Here is an 18,296-nt window from a genome sequence, read left to right as displayed (position 1 = left end):
CTTATGCAATCTAAATGTAAAAAAAAGGAGAGATAAATTTATGATTTTTCAAAGCCAATTTCTAAAAAAAAAATCTTGTATGAAAAATTTTGTCCTACAACCTCAATTTCTATTTTCAATCTTCCTTCCCTTTATTTCCTTCCGTCCCACGATTACTGATCCTGTATTTGAATGCTGGAATACGAAAAAAAAATCAGTTTTTACACAAGCACGCAATTTGCAAAAGACGCGCGCAGCGGAATCGATCCTCTCAAATTGTAGAAAAGCAGTTCGGTGCTTAGGGTAAGCCTCTTTCATACGGAATTCAGATTTCGCGGACGGACAAAAGACGCCGCTGCTCGACAAGTCATCGGACGGACGGAGATTACAAACGGAGTTCGGTAACGCATTCTAAGCCGCATTCTCTGTAGTTGTAATGACTACTCATTAGTGTAACCGAACCGGACCGAAGCTGAGTGAAACAAGTTGGTTGATGCTCGCGCGAGCGAGTTAGTAATATCGCGTGTAACAATGTTGTTTGCAATGCCAGACGTTGCTGCATTGTCTCTCACGTTAAATGCCAAAGTGCTGCTTCGCGGTACTCCGCACGCGATCGCGAAGCGAAACAGAAACGCGAGGCAAAGATCTTCGACGATCCTTTTCTTGGAGTTTGACGTTTTCGACGAGATGCCTTGTTCGTTGCCTCAATAGAGCGTCATCGAACGAGATACTGTTAGTGGTAACAACATAAATGGTCGTACTGGTATCAGACGCAAACATTTCTCAGGAAGCAATTCTCCTAGTGCAGCATCACAATTCCAATTCAATTTCGGGAAGGATCTGGTGAATTCGATTCTCGCTCGCGTCTGTTTGCTTCGATTTCGTACAAATCGTACTAGTACAATTGACCGCTGTGTGCAATAAATAATAGGGTAGAATGATTGTTTCCCTCGTCAGCCACTCCGTCTCCGTTTCCTTTCGTCTCGGTTTCCTTCCTTCGCCGCGCGCGAGAAAGTCGCCTAAACGTCAAAACGTTCTTACTTACTAATAAGCAGACACAAGGGCGAAATATCTTTAGAAACGAAAAAGAATGAGCTCCGAGGATAACTTCCCCGGCAGAGAGAAGAAAAATAATATTTGCCGTACTTTTGCCCTCCGGGAATCCCTACGCGATCCCGGTGAAAATCCAGCGACGGAGCGAGAGATGAAATAACAAACTCGACGTGGAAAGACGTCGGTTTCTCTCGTCGCGCTTCATTGGCGATTATTCGGATCGTATACGTTTTGAAGAAACTGTTGACAGAAATTACGACCAAAGTTTCACGAAATTTGCCGCTTTCGGTATTTTTTATATGTAATAAAAAATCTCAACATTGCGCGAAGCGTAAAGATATATGGATGTGACAGAGATTTGCGTCATAGATTTAATTAGTTTTTCTGTTTGTTGCACACAGGTGTTCGACAAACATAATCGTGGGTATATCACTGCGTCGGACCTTAGAGCGGTACTGCAATGTCTGGGAGAGGATCTTTCCGAGGAGGAGAGTAAGTCTTAGTAGATATTAACACATTCACTCACCGATGGCCCATGGCGATGAACGTGATGCGATTACGCGGATATAACGTGTGTCGACGTTCTCTCTGTCTTTCTCTTTCGCTTCAGATATACTTTCGACAAGAGAAACTTTAACCATAAAAGCTAAAGCAGGCTATTTCCACCTAAATTGGTATACCTAAGGCCAATTGATTCTCGGGAAGAGCAACTTTGTGTTGCGGAGCTGGGCATTACACGGATAAATTTCTATTTAATCCGGAAAGTTCTATTTTTAACTATCTTTTAATTTAATGCCATGAACATGAACAGAATTTTGTTCGTTAATCACGTTATTGTTAATGATATTGCAGATCGTGATTGCTTAAATAAATTAATGCAATTTCGCAATTTTACAAAAGTAATCGGATTTTAATTATTCCTAGGCAGTACTTCAAAACATTAAAATTAATGGCCATTTCGGGTCTGTTGACTTGACTTGAAAATTAATCAGATTGCAGTTTTATTTTATCCGAACAAAACGGTGTTTTTATTTATAAGAATGTTTTAAGGATTTTTTTATCTGAAATACATCGCATAAAATAATGATCATATTTTCTCTTTCCTTAAAAATAATGTTATATATTTTAGGTAGGTATTATTTGTATGCCGTGTGTACAAATGTATTATTCCTAATGTAAAGAACATTTTTTAAGGATTTTTCCAGCCTCATATACATATATTATTTCTAAGAAAAGAGAAAACACGATCTTCTCCTTCGGTTATCGTAATTTCTGCTTTTGGAATATTATTTGCACACTTGCCCCTCGTTTATTCTCGGAGATTTAAGTTCCCTAATTCCGCATGTTGACGCACGCTCATCGCAAATCTAGATTCGCGCGTCTTTAGCCACACCATTCCACGATTATTTCTCGTTGCGAAAACGTCAGCTCGTCACCCGCATCCGTGCCAATCGAGTATGTTTGCGCAAATAAAACGAGCAACGGCTGAATCACCCGTGCCATCATAAACGTCCCGTCGAGACAAATTTGTCACCAATACCAACATGATTATTACCGTAGGATTCTCGTGTCCAACCATGTTGTATTAGCTACCAGCTAAGTACCAATTAGTGAGTAATAAATTGTATCGAAAGAACGTTGGTGCTATTCGAGATCGATGATAAATCTTTAGTATGATATATTCAAGCCGAATTTACTTTAACTGAAAATAAATTTGCTTTAACAGGATCTGTGCTATTGCGCATTGCACGGTTCTTCGAAACGCGATTTGTACTTAACACGATCTGCAACCAATTGCAAATCAAGATATATATCTGCTCAGACGTCAGGTATTAATCGCGATGCGATAATCGGGTTGACCACCTTGCACATTTGTGGACCGCAATGTACATACAGCATCTGTCGCGTTGCTTTTCTGCGAGCGTTAACAGCGATGCTGTGAATTCGACATTTGAAGAATGACGTTTCGATCGGCGGGCACATACGGGCGCCTACAAGCACGCTAATGTTAATAAACCGCGGGTAAAAATGGAGCCGAGCTACCACGGGCTACGCCAGAAAATACGAGTAAGAAAAACCTCGCGTTTTGCGTTACGCATACGTATTATGTTTTTTTTCCTTCCTCTTTTATCCGTCTTCCGATCTTAATTATTGCGGCGCGTTTGTATTTCAAATTTTCATTTCGCGATGAAACGCGCAACGAAAGCGCGTTTTAAAGAAGCGTTTACAGAAATAATTAGCTATCCGGGAGGAAATACGGTTTGTTGTTGCGCGATATAATTGCGCCCAGTTAATTAACGCTCCAAGAAAAACGAACGGGAGGCAGGGGACACGGAAAATGTGATCTCAACGCGACTATTAATTCAGATATGATTTGATCATTATCGCGTTGAAAAACTGTTGACGTTATCGGGAAGTTGGAATACGAGTTCTTGTGCGTCCGCCAAGCGAGCGTTAATTCGTAGCTGGATACGAAGGAAGAAGTAATTTCAGCGCCGAAAGCGTCAGCGAAACGTGAAACATGTACATCATCTAGTGCTGCTTATATCGATTGATTTGATAATCTGGCTCTAGCACGAACGGACGATCGACGCAAGTTTCTTGATTGGCCGTAATCAGTTTAAACTAAATCGCGCAATGTTCGATGGACAAGTGTCCCACAATTGGCGGAATTACAGTTTATAAAGTACACTACGACTATTGCTATGCCATACGTAACATTGTGCCTCTTTGTCGAGCGAGTAGTTCAGATAATATCAAAATCTATCACTATATCGAAATGTGTTTCTTTACAGAAAGCCAATTGTTTTTCTAAATCCGTCTATCGCAAAACCTAAAACGAAAAAAAAACTAGGAGATTACTGTGTTAAATGATTCCGTAAATGGAAACAAAATGTCAGCAATTGAGAAAGCCAAAATGTTACATTTGTTTCAAAGTGTTTGATAGAAGTCACACAATTTTAGATTTAAGAGAGATATTAAAAGTTCAGAAAGTTATCTGTTAGACTGGAAGCGATCGTAATTATTACGCTTGTAATTATTTCGCGCAAGAATGGAGACCTGACGGCATCTAATGAGAAATTAAATTCTCTTATTAGTGAAAATTTTAATTTCGAAAATTTCAAGAAAGCATTCGAGGGGAAGTCCTCGAATGCCAGCGTGGTACCGTAACGGATCGTTATGCCGTCTTCATTCCTTTTCGTAGCAATAAATTCTACGTGGAAATAATGCGTGGTATATCGGCAATATCTTTCTCAGCATCGCTCTCGGCACTCGTGATGCGAATTAATCCCGTCGCTCAACGCAGCAAAGATATATTAACTGAATTACTGCAGGGAATATAGGCGCATTTTTCTATGCAAGAAGCCGTGATAGGAATACCCGTTTGAATTCGCATTTGGATTCGATACGCCTTTTAATCTTGTTTGAAATATATCGCATATTTTGCCTAAACGTCCAATCACGGCCGACAGCGAATAAAAATGGGAAGCACGAGAAAATTTAGCTTGTTAAATGTCCCAGAATAAGTGCCTACCAATCTTCCTTCTACGTATATTAACGTCATTTAGTAGATAAACCTGAAAATAAAAAAAAAAAAATCTAAACCGCTAAGCTATAAATCGTTCTTTCTATTTTGCTTTCAGTCGAAGATATGATTAAAGAAGTGGATGTGGACGGGGACGGTCGAATTGATTTCTACGGTAAGATTTCTTCCACCTTGTATACTGCACGGTTTCGTGAAAACGCAGGGATAAAAGGCTAAAAAAGAAATTTCAATTTCTATTCCCGCACGATCCATCCTTGAAATGATCGATGGAGTCATATCTAAAAGAGAATTGTAGGAGAACGTAACGGAAGAATAAGAGTTGTTCAAAAGATTACAGAAGAAACGAAACGTGTACGACTTATTCTTCTCTTTCTCTCGCAATATTATCCAACCATTAAATTCTCTTTGTTTGAATATTCAAAAAGGGAATAACGCGCGATATGCGAAGTCTTGTTGTTCCGATATTTATTTAATCTTTTCTTTGTTTGCGTGATTTCAGAATTCGTTCATGCTCTCGGCGAGCCGGGAATCGACGAGGACGAGGAGGACGACGACGAGGACCTGCAATCTCCGCTCTTCTAAGATCACGTTTATTCTCACCTCTCTGTTAGATAAGCCGTACCGATACGGGCAAAAAGCGATGTGCAATCTCGCTTCGAAATACTCTTTCTCTCGGGTTTCGCAATTCCGAAACGCGCGTGCGATTGACAAACGGAACGAGGCTCGACTTCGACTTCGTGAAACCCGTTTCACGTTCAATTCTCTCTCATCCTTATTCTCAAATTTCGAATCAAATTTTAATGCTGGAAAACGCGAAGGTCTCGCTAAGCGCATTTGTGAATATATAGATTTAAAACAAAAAAACTAATAAAAAATCTGCACCGAGCTATCGTTATCTGCGAATCATCGCGAGTACAGCACGAACTTGCATTTTCGATGTATACTAAACACACGTCATACGCGAACCGAGACCCCCGTCGATCGGGGGATTTTCGATAAAATCACGAGTTTCATGACTCGATGGCTCGTGAGACTTGATTTAATTAACGGTCTCCAGTCGTCCGCTGATGAACGTGCAACATGTGAATCTTTTAGACCGTGAAATATTTCAATTCTAAAAAAAATACGTATAACTCTACGCGAATTCAATGATTTCACCTCACATGATTTACGTGGATAAAAAAATTTGTTCGAAAGAAGAACGGTTCTCTCTAAAAAATAAAATAAAAATTCCAGTTGCAATGTAAATCGACTAAAGTACAAGATTGCGAGGAGCGATTCTTTCGTTGGTGCACGTTTAAGAAGAGACGGCGATAACCGTCACCGAGATATTACGAGGCAGTTGGTAACGAGCCGGTGAAATTTCGCCGCGCTGGACAAGAGTGATAAGGGCCCCTGGCGACGCGCCATAAGTTCGCTAAAACGTCGGATAAATCATCAGCGGTCGACTATACGACTTTTATCTCGGAAAACGGAAGTTATTCGGAAAGTGAAGCCCGTGTCCCTCCGGGCACGCTGCATGGATACGCGATATTCCTCATCGCGACGCGGGAGACGAGCATCAAGTACGAGGGAGAGACGTTAAAAACTGATTGAGAAATAGAGATAACTCGTTTCGCACGTATTCTCGATCCTAAGGCTTTGATATCAGAAGGCGACGCGGCTTCTATGTACCGACTTATCACCCTTTTCCGAGTCTCTCGATGCCGCACTGGGGCGACTTAAGATGTAAGCTCGATTAGACCGTAATGAATTCCGTCTCGTATGTGGACTTTTCTCCTCGATTTTACTCTCGTCTAATACTAGATAACGTTACATTCTATTTAAAGTTAATCTTAAGAGGAAAACGGACGCGCCGCGACTTCTCCGCGGATACGCGCCGAATGCATGCGTCGCGATGGCGCGATCGCCCGAGCGAGCGAGCGAGAAGGGAAAAGAATGGACCGAAGGATCGTTTACGTCGCTCGCTCAATCCCGACGATCCGCAATTACCGTGCCGAATCGATGGATCTCTCGCCACGATTCTCTCGCCCAAAAGTTATTCCGGCGACCAGCGGGCGGAACTCTACATCGATCTTCGCTCGCTTTTGCCCTCCTCGTATTACGTACCTTAAACGACTATATCACTGTTACGCCAATAACAAAGCCGCACGCTGTTTCAAATATTTTAAAGGATTTAATAAATCGCTAAAAAATATATGGCCTCGGCTGTTAGATTTATTTAATCCCCTGCGGCGTCCACTCCCTAAAATACTTATTGTGTCCATTGATATGAGACGTCCTTCAAGATTTCTATTCCCCATTACTCTATCGATTTTTCGATTCATTTAATCGAGTTCCTCTAAATATTGAAATTCTCGCAGTTTTATTTGGCACTATGTACTAACGATGTTACTGTGATTAATTATTAATCACAGAAAAGAATGAAATCTTTTTTTTTTCTGATTTTTTTCTTCATTTTTTTTTCTTCAACGTTCATTTTTATTAGCGATAAATAAACTTACATATCTTTACAGTAACAATGTCCCTTTCGTAACTCTCGGAAAATATGAGAATATCTATTCGCGAAGATTCGTGTAGATCAAAACTTCCATCTCGCTTATCGCATTTGGTTGTTAAATTCCGCCTTTCACATCCACGACTCAACGATGAACGAATGAATGAACGAACGAACGAGCGAACACTTTAAAAAAATCAGTACGACGCAAACGGTACGTACATAGCGTAATATCTTATGTCTTATATGATCATCGTCTACGTTGCGTACGTTGTTTCACATGCGATCTACGTACAAGTCTTAAACGTTACTTATAGTACTAACGATTAGCGAGCGTACAACAGCCAAACATGAGAGAAGAAGTGAACAACATAAGACCGCTGCTGCTACAAGTATCATAATCGACATAGCGATCGGCGCTTATCGGTTTATATATTTTATCGGACATCCTTTCGCAAATTTTGATATCGGTTTCTTTCGGACTGTCCTATTTTTTTTTTTAAGTCCCCTTTTACCATCCGGCCGATCGTCTCTCATTAACTGGTGTTTACGTGGCCCAATTGCGTGCGCCTCCTTTCTCCACCGTAACATTATTTATTTTCTCCGTCTACTTTTTATTACAATTCTAAAATATCTTACGAAATAATCCTTACAAGAATGCTCTCTGTACAAGTGTACAACATTACGCATTTCGTTGCATGATCAAAGCCATGGTATATCAATATCGATTAGCGGATTAATTTGATTTTTTCGCCCATCTCTCATTCTGATAGCATAATTATAATATACAAAAAGACCACGAATCTAGGATTCGTTGATTACCTGACAATCAGTGCGATTTCACACGATTCTTCGTTATCTTCAGACAAAATATAAAATAAATAAATTTATATTTACATCTTTGATGTGACAAAATATAATTTCATCTTTTATATGGAAAATTTAGCGTTTTTATTCCACTGGATTAATTTTTAATTTAATTTAATTTTTTTTATCGATCCTGTCAAACAACGCGCAGTGATTCATCATTATTACTTACTTAAATAAACCGGCGATGTGATCAAACTCTCATCTGCAACTCATTCATCATCTGACATCGGTTAATTCTTCTTGCATCGAAACTAAACTTATCGATCACAGCGAAGATCGAGCTGCATAAACAAAGTTACGGTGAAAAAGAGCGCAACTTTATTGTATCACCGTGCTTTCGGCAATGCCAGTTAAGAGCAAAGAGCCTTCGTTTTTGTAGCCTGAAATATCGGAGATCGCTATCCAAATATTTGTCGGATAGAAACGTAAAACATGTTCCTTCCAACAAATCCTTAAATTAATGTTTTGTTACAAGCCTCTCTCGCACTTATCCCATCAACGTGGGAAACAAAACGGTATTAATTTTTCAGACGTGCCTTAGTCACTTCTCAAACGACTCAATGGACTTGTGTGTGTTGCTTGGGAATATTTAGACACTCTCACACACAAATCCATCTTGATACGCTTTATCCGCGAGAAGCGTTGAATCCTTTACGCGTCGTGTGCGTGCGCGGGTGCCTCTCTTTTTCTCGAAGTAGAAGTTCATGCAGGTGAGAATTGGTCGCAGCCTTTACCTCTCGATGTGGTCCTCTCGGAACAAAACGTTCGATCAAGCTTTTCATCCGAAAGCGGATTAATCGTTGCAACGAATAACGTAATCGCGTCATTTCAATATGACGTCCCCGACAGACCATCTAAAAGACGCATTTATTTGACCGCAAAAAAATGGGCCTGTCAGTCAAGTCGTATCGTCGGGAAGGTCGAAAACACGTAGAAAAGGACTCGATCGATGGAGCCTTGATCGCTTACAAAACTTCTCGATCGCGACTCAATCGCAAGATCGTTAGAGCGATGCCAAAGGCGGTATATCAAATAAAAAGTATAATAGTATATTTGTAAAAAAAGGTATATTCGCGATTCGACTCTTTCTCGCGAGAGAGCGAGGTTTTTTGGCTTGCTCGTGAAACTTCCGTTCCCCTCGCTGCATGACTTCTTCTCTAAGATACGTGACACGTAATATCTGTGTCAGTGTTTAAGCAGCTATCGCTTATCGCGTCTCTCAAGCGTATCGCGTCCCTTAATCGTATACGTGTCTCGGCGGCGGTCCGTTTATCGTTCCGTGCCGACGATATAGCCCACGAACGACGTGACAATGTACCGCGCGATGCACTGTCAATCATTCTGTCCCTATCAGCTTCGTCGATCAATTATCATTGTATCGTATCTTCTTGTAAAACTGCCAATCGTGCCAGTCAGCTGCCGATACACCTAATTATTCACAATCAAACAATCCCGTCGTAAGCTCAAAGAATTTGTGCTTACATCGTCCCTGCGTTACCGCTGTTTTAAGTAGCATTCTGCCGACCGCGTTATTTTTCTTCAAGAACGTTCATCGAGCTACAGAAAGCAATTGTTCTCACATCCGTTTTTTTCATCGAGCAGTCGACAATTATAATTCACTGCAATTTATCACCTGGATATTTTTCAAAACGCATCGATTATCTCGCTAAGATCTCGCGACGAGCGACGGATACACGCGAATAATGTTCATATACACGAGAGATTCTCGAAACGTCTTTCTCGAGAAGTCTTCTGCGTTTAAATGCCGCCTGCTATTGTCGCTCAGTTGCCATTCTCGGTGCATTTCTGATCGTTCGCCTTAACGGCGGCGCCTGCGGCCGCAAAGCGTAATCGTCTTCGTCTAAGAGCGAACGTCGATGCCGGACGTCGACGGCGAAGACGCGAGGATGGGACCGCGACACGATCGGGATCCCATCTCGCGATGGGCCCTCCTCAGAGCACAGGCTCCTCGTCAGTCTCGTCATTCTCGTCGGTTTGCTGGGACGAGGAAGCGTTCGCCGAGGGATTCGTCTTGGTCCTCCGATGTCGTTTCTGCTGATTACTGGTGTTGCTGCCGCCGTTGTTGCTGCTGCAGCTGCTGCTGCTTATGCTGTTGCTTATGCTGCTGCTTATACTGCTGCTGGTGCTGCTACTTGGACTGTTACCGCCGTTGCCGGTGCATGCCAAATCAAAGGCGATAATTTGTCCATGAGCGGTTATCAAGGGTCGTAGAGCCGTGCGCACGGACCAGTGTAGTCGCGGATACGCGCGTTCCTGTTGAAGCATCAACTCCTTCCTTCTGTTTTGTTTCTGTAACATATCAGTAATAGAAAATCAATAAGAATACATCTTACAAGTAAATAACGGTGATAATAATTTTACGTAGAATAAATAAAATAGATGTAGTTTAATACAGATAGCTTAGAAAGTAATTCTACAATTTCTAGGATGTAGATTTTACCTCAGACTGAGTTCGTGAATCTTGTGAGATAGGAAGCTTCTTGCTCTCGGCAAATTGCTTCAATGCCTTCTCTCGCACATAGATAAACGGTCTGACAACTCTGAGATCCTCTCGACGTATATAGTAATGCGCCTTCATGGTTTTCAACATACCACCGTGGAGTACTGAGATGAGGAAGCTCTCCGTGAGATCGTCCAAATGCTGACCGAGCGCCAACACGTTATATCCCTTCTGTTTCGCTAAAGAGTACAATTGCGTCCTAACCGACTTGTCGCAGAAACTGCAGGTTCCGCTGGCAATGCTAGCGTCCAACGGATTCTCGACGTTGATGCTGATCGAGTCCGTCACCTGTTCCTCGTAAAAGTAAGGAATCTCCAAACCCTTCAGATAACTCATTAGTTCCATAGGATCGGAGCCACCCGCGTCGATGGTGGCCGCACCGATCTCGAAGTCAATCCCCTTCGATCTGACGTAAAATCTGTATTGATGTAGAGTATGCAGAAGGGAGAGCGAGTCCTTGCCAATCGCCGACAGGCAGACTAAGACCTTGTCGTTGTCCCGAATCATGTCAAATTCTTGCATAGCTTCCACCGAAGGTTTCCAGATGTTCTTCGGCGGACAGTGCCATTGAGTTCGCGGAAACTCGAGTCTGGACTCGTTATCGTCAAAATTATTCTCCTGACCGTCATCCTCTTCCTCTCGCAGATCACCCGCGCACTCCTCATCCTCCGAGAGATTGTCGTTTTGACGCGTTTGCTGTTTGCCGCCGCACTTGGTCGACAGACTCATCATCGATGTTGTCCTGGGTTTCCGTCCATGGCTGTGAGCGGAATTGGACTCGGCGCTGCTGCTCCGTTTTAGGTCCAAAGAGTCTATCGACTTATCGCTCTCTTGAAAAGACATATTTATACCACTGTCCTGAGAGCTGACGGAGTTCACGGCCGAATAAATCTTCGGCAAGATCTTCCGTGCGTCGCTGATGTCGAGGCCGCCGCGTCCCTCCTGCGAATCATCGTCTACATAATCATCTACGTCGTTCTCCACCTCTTCACCCTCGGTCTTCGAACGAGGGCGGACCAGCTGCTCACTCTCGGATGGCTTCATCACGTAAATCACCGTCTCGTCCGAAGAGCATTCACTGGACATTTTGCTCTCCTGCTGCGACAGCTCGCCGACTTTGCTGATAATCTCGATCGGTCCGCTTTTTCTAGAGCTCGAGAGGCGCGGGGACGCCGACGAGGGAAGCACGATTCTTCCACGATCGGGCGATCCACATCCGCTCGAAGAAACATCCGAAGTGGAGGCGTCTGGCGAGTACCTGTGCAGCCCGTCAACGGCATTTACCATGCACCTGAAAAATCCGCATGAATTTATGATAAGTCGGGAAATTATTTAATTAATACGTTCATACACAATTTACGTAATATCATTAATTATATTTCTATTAAAAATTCTTATATTTTAGATGATAGTACTTTAGTTTATATATAGTATTATTAATAGTATTATTAATGCAGATAATAAAGTACCTTATCTCAGATTTCACTTCGCTCGCCATTTCCTTCGAGAATTCCATTAAGTACTCGGCGATGTCGCTGGCCGTGAACGAATCGTGCCTCGACTGTTTGTCCTCCATGTATGTTTGATTAACTATACTCTGAGCCCGCGAGTGATGCTGCGGCGTGTTCTCGGATGTGTTTGTCTCCGATAAAGCATCGTCCACTTTGGAAATTACCTCACGGATCTCCGATTTGATCTCTGTCGCTAATTCCTTGGTCATCTCCTTCACGTATGCGCTCAGATCATCTTGACCCATATTCGTTAAGATAGGCGATGATCTGCCACCGCCTATCAACCTCTCGGTGTAATCGCTGGTCGACGAATATGAAGACGGTGGCGACGCCGGATTATGATTATTATAGTTCAAGGAAGAGATCGAATGACTCGGGCTGGCGGCGGAATCCAATTCCAGAGTGTTTAACTCCGTCTGACTGCTGCAGCTGCAGTGAAGACGTCTGTGCCTCGATGAACCGTTCGACGTGCTTAATCCCAAGCTGGTCAAAGTTTGCGGGCTCAGAGGAAGCGGCGGAATTGGCGAGGAAGTCGTTGCGGCACCGGCGCGATTTCCCTGCACATTGCATCCGTCGGTGGTGCTACCTAGAGAGTTGCATCTCGCACGTCCGGCATTGGTTGCCTCCAACTCTCTCTGTTCTTTCGTCGGTCGGGCAGTCGTGCGGGATATCGATCCTAGGACCGAGGTGGTCACGGCCTCGCCTACCGCGAATCTAACAGGCATCGGCGAGTTTGGACATGTGGCGGGTGTTCGGTGTCTACCGGAGAAATGACTGGGTTCATTTTGATTTGGACTCTCCTCCTCACTGTTGCTCGATGACGATGGTTGATTCAGTTCCGCCGTGGTCGCCATCAGAGTTCGCCGAACCGTGCTCAGCGCTGGTAGGCTTCGATGCCTCGGCGAGATCATCGAGAGGGGCGTGTTGCCCGTGCGCGGAATGTCGCTGTTCAGCCGTCTCATACCATTTGTCAGCGTCAGGCAGTTCACCAGACTGTCGTGACAGGTGGTAGCGGTGGTGCTCGTGTGACTGTATTTGTTCCAGGCCAGCAACGGATTGAACGGCACGTCCTGCTTGACGTTCTGCGAGTTACCCAAAAGGAGATCCTGCGCCTCACTCGGCAGCATGAACCAGCGCAACGCTTCCATGCGCTCGCATATAAAGTTGAAACTCTTGTCGATCTGCAGCGGATACCGTTGCGCCATTTTACGAGCGCGATTAAAGATATTCCGGGCGGTCTGCAGGGAATCGCCGTAGGTCTGCGGGAAGACGCCGGCACCGGAAGCTCGCCTCTCCGTGGCGTTCATCCTTCCGTCTGTGTACCTAATCGAGCCCAGCCACTTGCGCTCCTTGAAGATGCTGTTGGTGTGGTGTCGCCATTCGCCGGTATCGGGATTCAGCACGTACTGCGGCAACAGCTTCCAGCCTTCGGTGGCTACCATCTTGAGAGCTTCAAGCACGAAGGCAACTTCCGCTTCGCTCATGAAATAAGGAAAGGATAGCCTGGCGAAGCCCGGTCTGAGACCTTCCGCGGTGGTCTCCTCGGTACCGTTCCGTTGTCTAAAAATAAAATAAACTATGTATAATCTGCATGCGCGACACTTTCATGAAAATAGAATCCTGCACCAAGTTCGGATAAAAGACTGACGTCTACGTGTATTCCTACGCGTTTATTACGCGAAATTACACCGCATCGAGTTTAATAGACAACTACTTTCTGCTCTATCGATCTGTACATAATCTTTCACGTGTGACGATGATGTTTTGCACGAAGCAATAGAAGTTAAAATTAATATCACAATTTGAGTAAAATCAGATTTTTTACGTTATTTATAATAATAGAAATGCTGTTGACGTAAGATCGATAAAATAAGACTTTCTGTGCACTTGATGAATTTTTTCTTTCTATTTTAAAAATCAAAGATATATGAGATAATGATAATTATTTAAAAACATCACACACACACGTCATCCTATGAATAACATCTTTAAAATTTATCTCCTACGATTTTATTACGTTCTCTATAATTTAAAACTTAAATTATCATGTTATAAATATACTAAAGACAATTCAAACATTTTCTTTATTTAATTATAATTCAAAAAATAAAATTTAAATAATTTATATTTATACAATTTTTTTCTTTCTTTGAACTTTTTATCTTCTGAAGTATTGACATAATTTAGAATCCTCTTATATTCGACTTATATATATAGAAACAAATTCAAGACAATCCACAAATGAAAATTATTCTAATCATCTCGATGACAAATATATCTACATTTCGTCAAGCGCAGAAAATTTACTTTATCAGACACAGTTTCTTTGAGCGCAATAAAAAGCGCAATAAAAAAATTACGTACCCTTCCAAGAGAACGCTTTCATATTCCTTGGCGAGTTCTCGGTCAATTCCCATCAAATGATGAGCGTAACGACCCGTGCACGCGCATCCTCCACGTGCCTGGATGCCGAAGACGTCGTTCAAGACGGCGCAGACAAAGTTATGATGGAGGAACGTGCCGCGAGGATGGCGTACCATAAACGAGAAGATGGGCAATCGCTTCACGTTCTGTGACGAGCTGCCGAGTAGAATCAATTCCGGAATGGTGCGCACGTGGGACAAGACTTGCCTGAAGAGAAAGCGATGACCATTAGTATTGTGCTGAACTATCACGTACAATCATCGTACGAAGACAATTGATGGATCTATGTATCGGAAATCTTTCAATTACGTGTGCAGTACAATCGATGCATTTGTACTCGTAGTTTCTTGCAAGTGAACTCGCGCAAAGCTATCCGAAAGAGAATCACAACCCGCGAACGAAAAAGAGAGCACTAAACGCTACTTTCTATGAGTCGGCGCTCGTAAACAGGAAGACATTCGCGGCAAGAAATTACTCGAAACGATCGCATTTATTTCCTGAACGGTGGGAAAAGATGTGGGGAAACATATGTCTTACGCAATCCTTATAATCGGTACTTCAATCGTGATGCAGTCAAAGCGCGAAAAGAAGTAATTATCCCCTCGAGAAGCGAGATCGCTCACCGAGAGATCTTGTCCTGCCGTGCGACGATCGCCCTCGGCGTGACGTTCTCCTTCAGCTGAACCGCCAGTCCGCATCGGATGCTCTCGACCACCCCGGCGGTTCCGCTCTCGTCCCGCAGCTCGGGATCGCGGTGGTAGCGATGGGAGTCCCTCATGTCCTCCGCTTCAACGTCCTCTCGCAGGAGCCATCGTTTGGTCACCAATATACCGGGCGACTGCACGCCGCCAATGAATTTGTGGCCCGCGAAAATAATCGCGTCCTTGTGCACCGCGGTTTCCCCGACCCCGGGCAGACGTGGATTCATGTCGATCTGGACGTACGGGGCTGAAGAAAGGATATACTTATAACAATATCGGTCACTGATCGCCTCGTCGTGCCTTCTATCGCCGACACCGAACCACGTATCATACATCCGTTATGTAACGTGCAAGCGCTTACGTAAAGTATTATTATGTACCGCCAATAGTAATATTTAAGTTATCTTTGTTACGAAGACATGTATGCTACTTTACGACTCTGCCACACATGGCGAGACGCGTTATTCGCTCGTCGAAGCTGGTGACTGAAAATCATCTCGCAGCAGAGTTGGGTGTGGCCCAAAGAAAATTATAGCATAACTAATGTAATAATATTTTTACTAATCAATTAGCTGCTCTTTTATTTATCTTGGCTCGAAAATCGTGCACCACGGCAGTTGATCGCGGTCGATTGCATCGGCTCGTGACTTTTCGTTGCAATCGATCATTACCTGCGGTGGTGTAATCCCACACGCTAAGCGCGCCGTATTGATGCAGCAGGAGGGTCGTCGCGACGTCATCTGCCAAAACCCCCGTTATGCAACTGGCAGCGCTGAAGCATCCGATCATTTGCGCAATGCCCTCGCTCCGCATTCTCGCGAGTCCCCGCTCGAGATCATTCAGATCCAAGAAGCCCTCCCGGGTCTCGGAAACTCGTACTATCTGCAAGGCAAAGTTTAATTGCATCGTCAAAGAGAATCGCCGCTCGACAATGGGACGGCGGGCGCGCCCACAATTAGACGACTGTGAGCGATCAAACGTCAATCCCCGGACTATTCTAGATTGAGGGTCATTTTTTGAGAATCATCGCGCACCTTGAAAATATTTATACGGAGTGTCCCAAGGTCCCCGCGAAATTTATTAGGGACGAATTTCTCGAAGTTGACGTCGGGCCGCTCGCGTTATATTTCAAGATACGCATTTGTTACAAAAGAAAAATATTTATAGATACAAAAACACCATTTATATTATTTACACGCTAATATTAACTCGCTAAATTGCGCGACCTTTGGAAAGTGTTAGATAATATAGAAGAACGAAGCGGCGCGCGGCGCACAGGGTCGCGACGAGAAAGTGGAATGGCCGTTCGCGCGAAGAGATACTCGGCACGCTGCCAAAATTCGGGGCTAGCTACGTTGCGTTTGTTGCGTATCCCATCGGGATCTCTTCGCATCTCTCCTACGCACATCTCCTACGGCCATCACGCCCCGCTTTAACGATCCATTTCGCCCGTCGCGCGTTTTACCGCCCGCCCCTACTTATCTGGCGCTCGAATCAGCACGCCTGGCTTTTCCACGCGAGAATTTATCTGTCGGGCTGTCCGCTTACCTTGACATCGAGCTCGCGCCAAGGCCTCAAGTTGGCGTGGTGCTCGAACGGGCCCACGAAGACCACGGTGGACTTGGAGAGATCGAGGTGCCGTAAAAGTGTGCGAAGGGCAGCGGCGGTGCCTTGACCGGTGAACAGGACCGCATCCTGCTCGCTAGCCCCAACCGCGTGTCTGACGATGTCTCTGGCCTCATGCCTGCAACATGAACGAGAGTGCGAATTCACGGGACTGGCCTTCGTAGAAATGGACGATAAAAGAGTTGGCGCGATTCTCTCGCCACCCTCGAAGAAGGAGCTGTTGACAACAGAGCTACGTACCCTTCCGTCGTGCACCAGACACAACGCGACCGCCGGTTCACGATAATAAAACTGTTTGCATCGGGCATCTCCGGTATTCATGAGCAGCTCTGACACGTGTGAGCTCGTCGTGCTCGAGCGATTGACGCAGAGTCAATATAGATTTAGCGGCGTGTGACGTGACGTGAGACAGGAGACATAAGTTGAGAAGAGCAATGCACACCTCAACAGTTTGCACAGTCTCCATCGATTTCGCGGCACGCGTTAGTCATAATTTACCCGTTTAAGGATTCAGACGGCATTGAGACAAAGCGCCGCTCAAGAAAGTTAAATTATATTAATTTCTCGAATGTTGACAAGTGACATTCCGCTCGTCGCATGGTACGGAGAATATGTTTACCTAATCAACATCTCTTTTTATTCAACATTTGCCATATAGAATATTAATATTTACCAAAGAATATATACTCTTAAATTTTGTAGTGTTATTTTTGTAATTATACTCAATTTGAATCATTTTAAATAATTCTTATAGGTCGCAACTGTTCCTACTCAATATGTCGTTAATTTAACTAAAACAATGAAGTTAAAATAACATTGTTTTGTGTTAAGATAATAAATTTCGACACACATGGTAGTTAAAAACAACAAAATGTTATCTAACTCAAAGCAATGGTTTAAATTTCACCCTTTAATATTTAACAGTATAGATATAAGTAAATTTCCAACTCTGATTGAGTGTTATTATACATTCTGTTGTACATAGGCGTACTTATTGTTAGTAAATTATGGGAAGAAAGCAATATGCGCTTCAAATGACGCTATTGTCATTTGAAATAAACAACATCAGCAAAGCAATCACGGAGACAGGCAGAGGGAGATTGGAATTGCAGGACGCATGCAGCAATTTATTGTATATTGTGTACACGCGCCACTAAATATGTCATCTGTCGCATGATGAAACCCGTCGTGCATATCGTCATCATTATCGCGGTCTTCTCGCAGGCCACCGGGAAAGCATCGCGGCCTCCGGGGGATGGATATTGATCTGGGACATCAGCGCCAGTAAACGGGAGAATCGAGACGGGACCATTTCGCACGACCGTCGCCACCGCCATCCGGTCGGGCGAGGTTTAAAGCGATCCGATCCACGTTTTCCGTCGCCGTGCATGAAAGCTGTCGCGATAACGCACAGACGATAGGCGCTTCGTCATTGAGCGACTTTTTAATCGTGACGTTGATTAAATTTATGTTCGCGGCCGAGAAAGTTTCCGGACGCGACGTGGGTATCTCTCTCGGGCAATATGACGCGGAGCAAAACGATAGACGCGGACTAGAATCGGCGCGC

The 18,296-nt window shown here is 43.9% G+C and overlaps 2 protein-coding genes across 3 annotated transcripts in view; one reads left to right on the top strand and one right to left on the bottom strand.

Annotated features, from left to right (window-relative positions):
* The window catches only part of LOC112452166 (calmodulin-like), a 55,043-nt gene extending 49,561 nt beyond the window's left edge, over positions 1–5,482 (top strand). For both annotated transcript variants that reach the window (XM_025012255.1, XM_025012253.1), the window contains exons 5-7: positions 1,434–1,524; positions 4,677–4,733; positions 5,079–5,482. In XM_025012255.1, the coding sequence (XP_024868023.1) occupies positions 1,434–1,524; positions 4,677–4,733; positions 5,079–5,161 (231 nt within the window). In that variant the 3' untranslated portion in view covers positions 5,162–5,482. The remainder of the gene's footprint in view (positions 1–1,433; positions 1,525–4,676; positions 4,734–5,078) is intronic.
* A 4,066-nt stretch (positions 5,483–9,548) lies between these two features.
* LOC112452170 overlaps positions 9,549–18,296 on the bottom strand; it is a 44,935-nt gene continuing 36,187 nt past the window's right edge. Inside the window, exons 3-9 of the mRNA XM_025012262.1 lie at positions 16,652–16,847; positions 15,775–15,985; positions 15,026–15,350; positions 14,343–14,609; positions 11,937–13,538; positions 10,408–11,758; positions 9,549–10,256 (exon numbers count right to left, since the gene is read on the bottom strand). Of these exons, the coding sequence (XP_024868030.1) occupies positions 9,900–10,256; positions 10,408–11,758; positions 11,937–13,538; positions 14,343–14,609; positions 15,026–15,350; positions 15,775–15,985; positions 16,652–16,847 (4,309 nt within the window). The 3' untranslated portion in view covers positions 9,549–9,899. The remainder of the gene's footprint in view (positions 10,257–10,407; positions 11,759–11,936; positions 13,539–14,342; positions 14,610–15,025; positions 15,351–15,774; positions 15,986–16,651; positions 16,848–18,296) is intronic.

This window comes from Temnothorax curvispinosus, unplaced genomic scaffold (genome assembly GCF_003070985.1).
Source record: "Temnothorax curvispinosus isolate PA1 unplaced genomic scaffold, ASM307098v1 QBEX01002996.1, whole genome shotgun sequence".
Classification (NCBI taxonomy): Eukaryota; Metazoa; Arthropoda; class Insecta; order Hymenoptera; family Formicidae; genus Temnothorax; species Temnothorax curvispinosus.
Note: the sequence above shows the minus strand (reverse complement) of the source record. Positions and strands in the feature narration are given on the sequence as shown.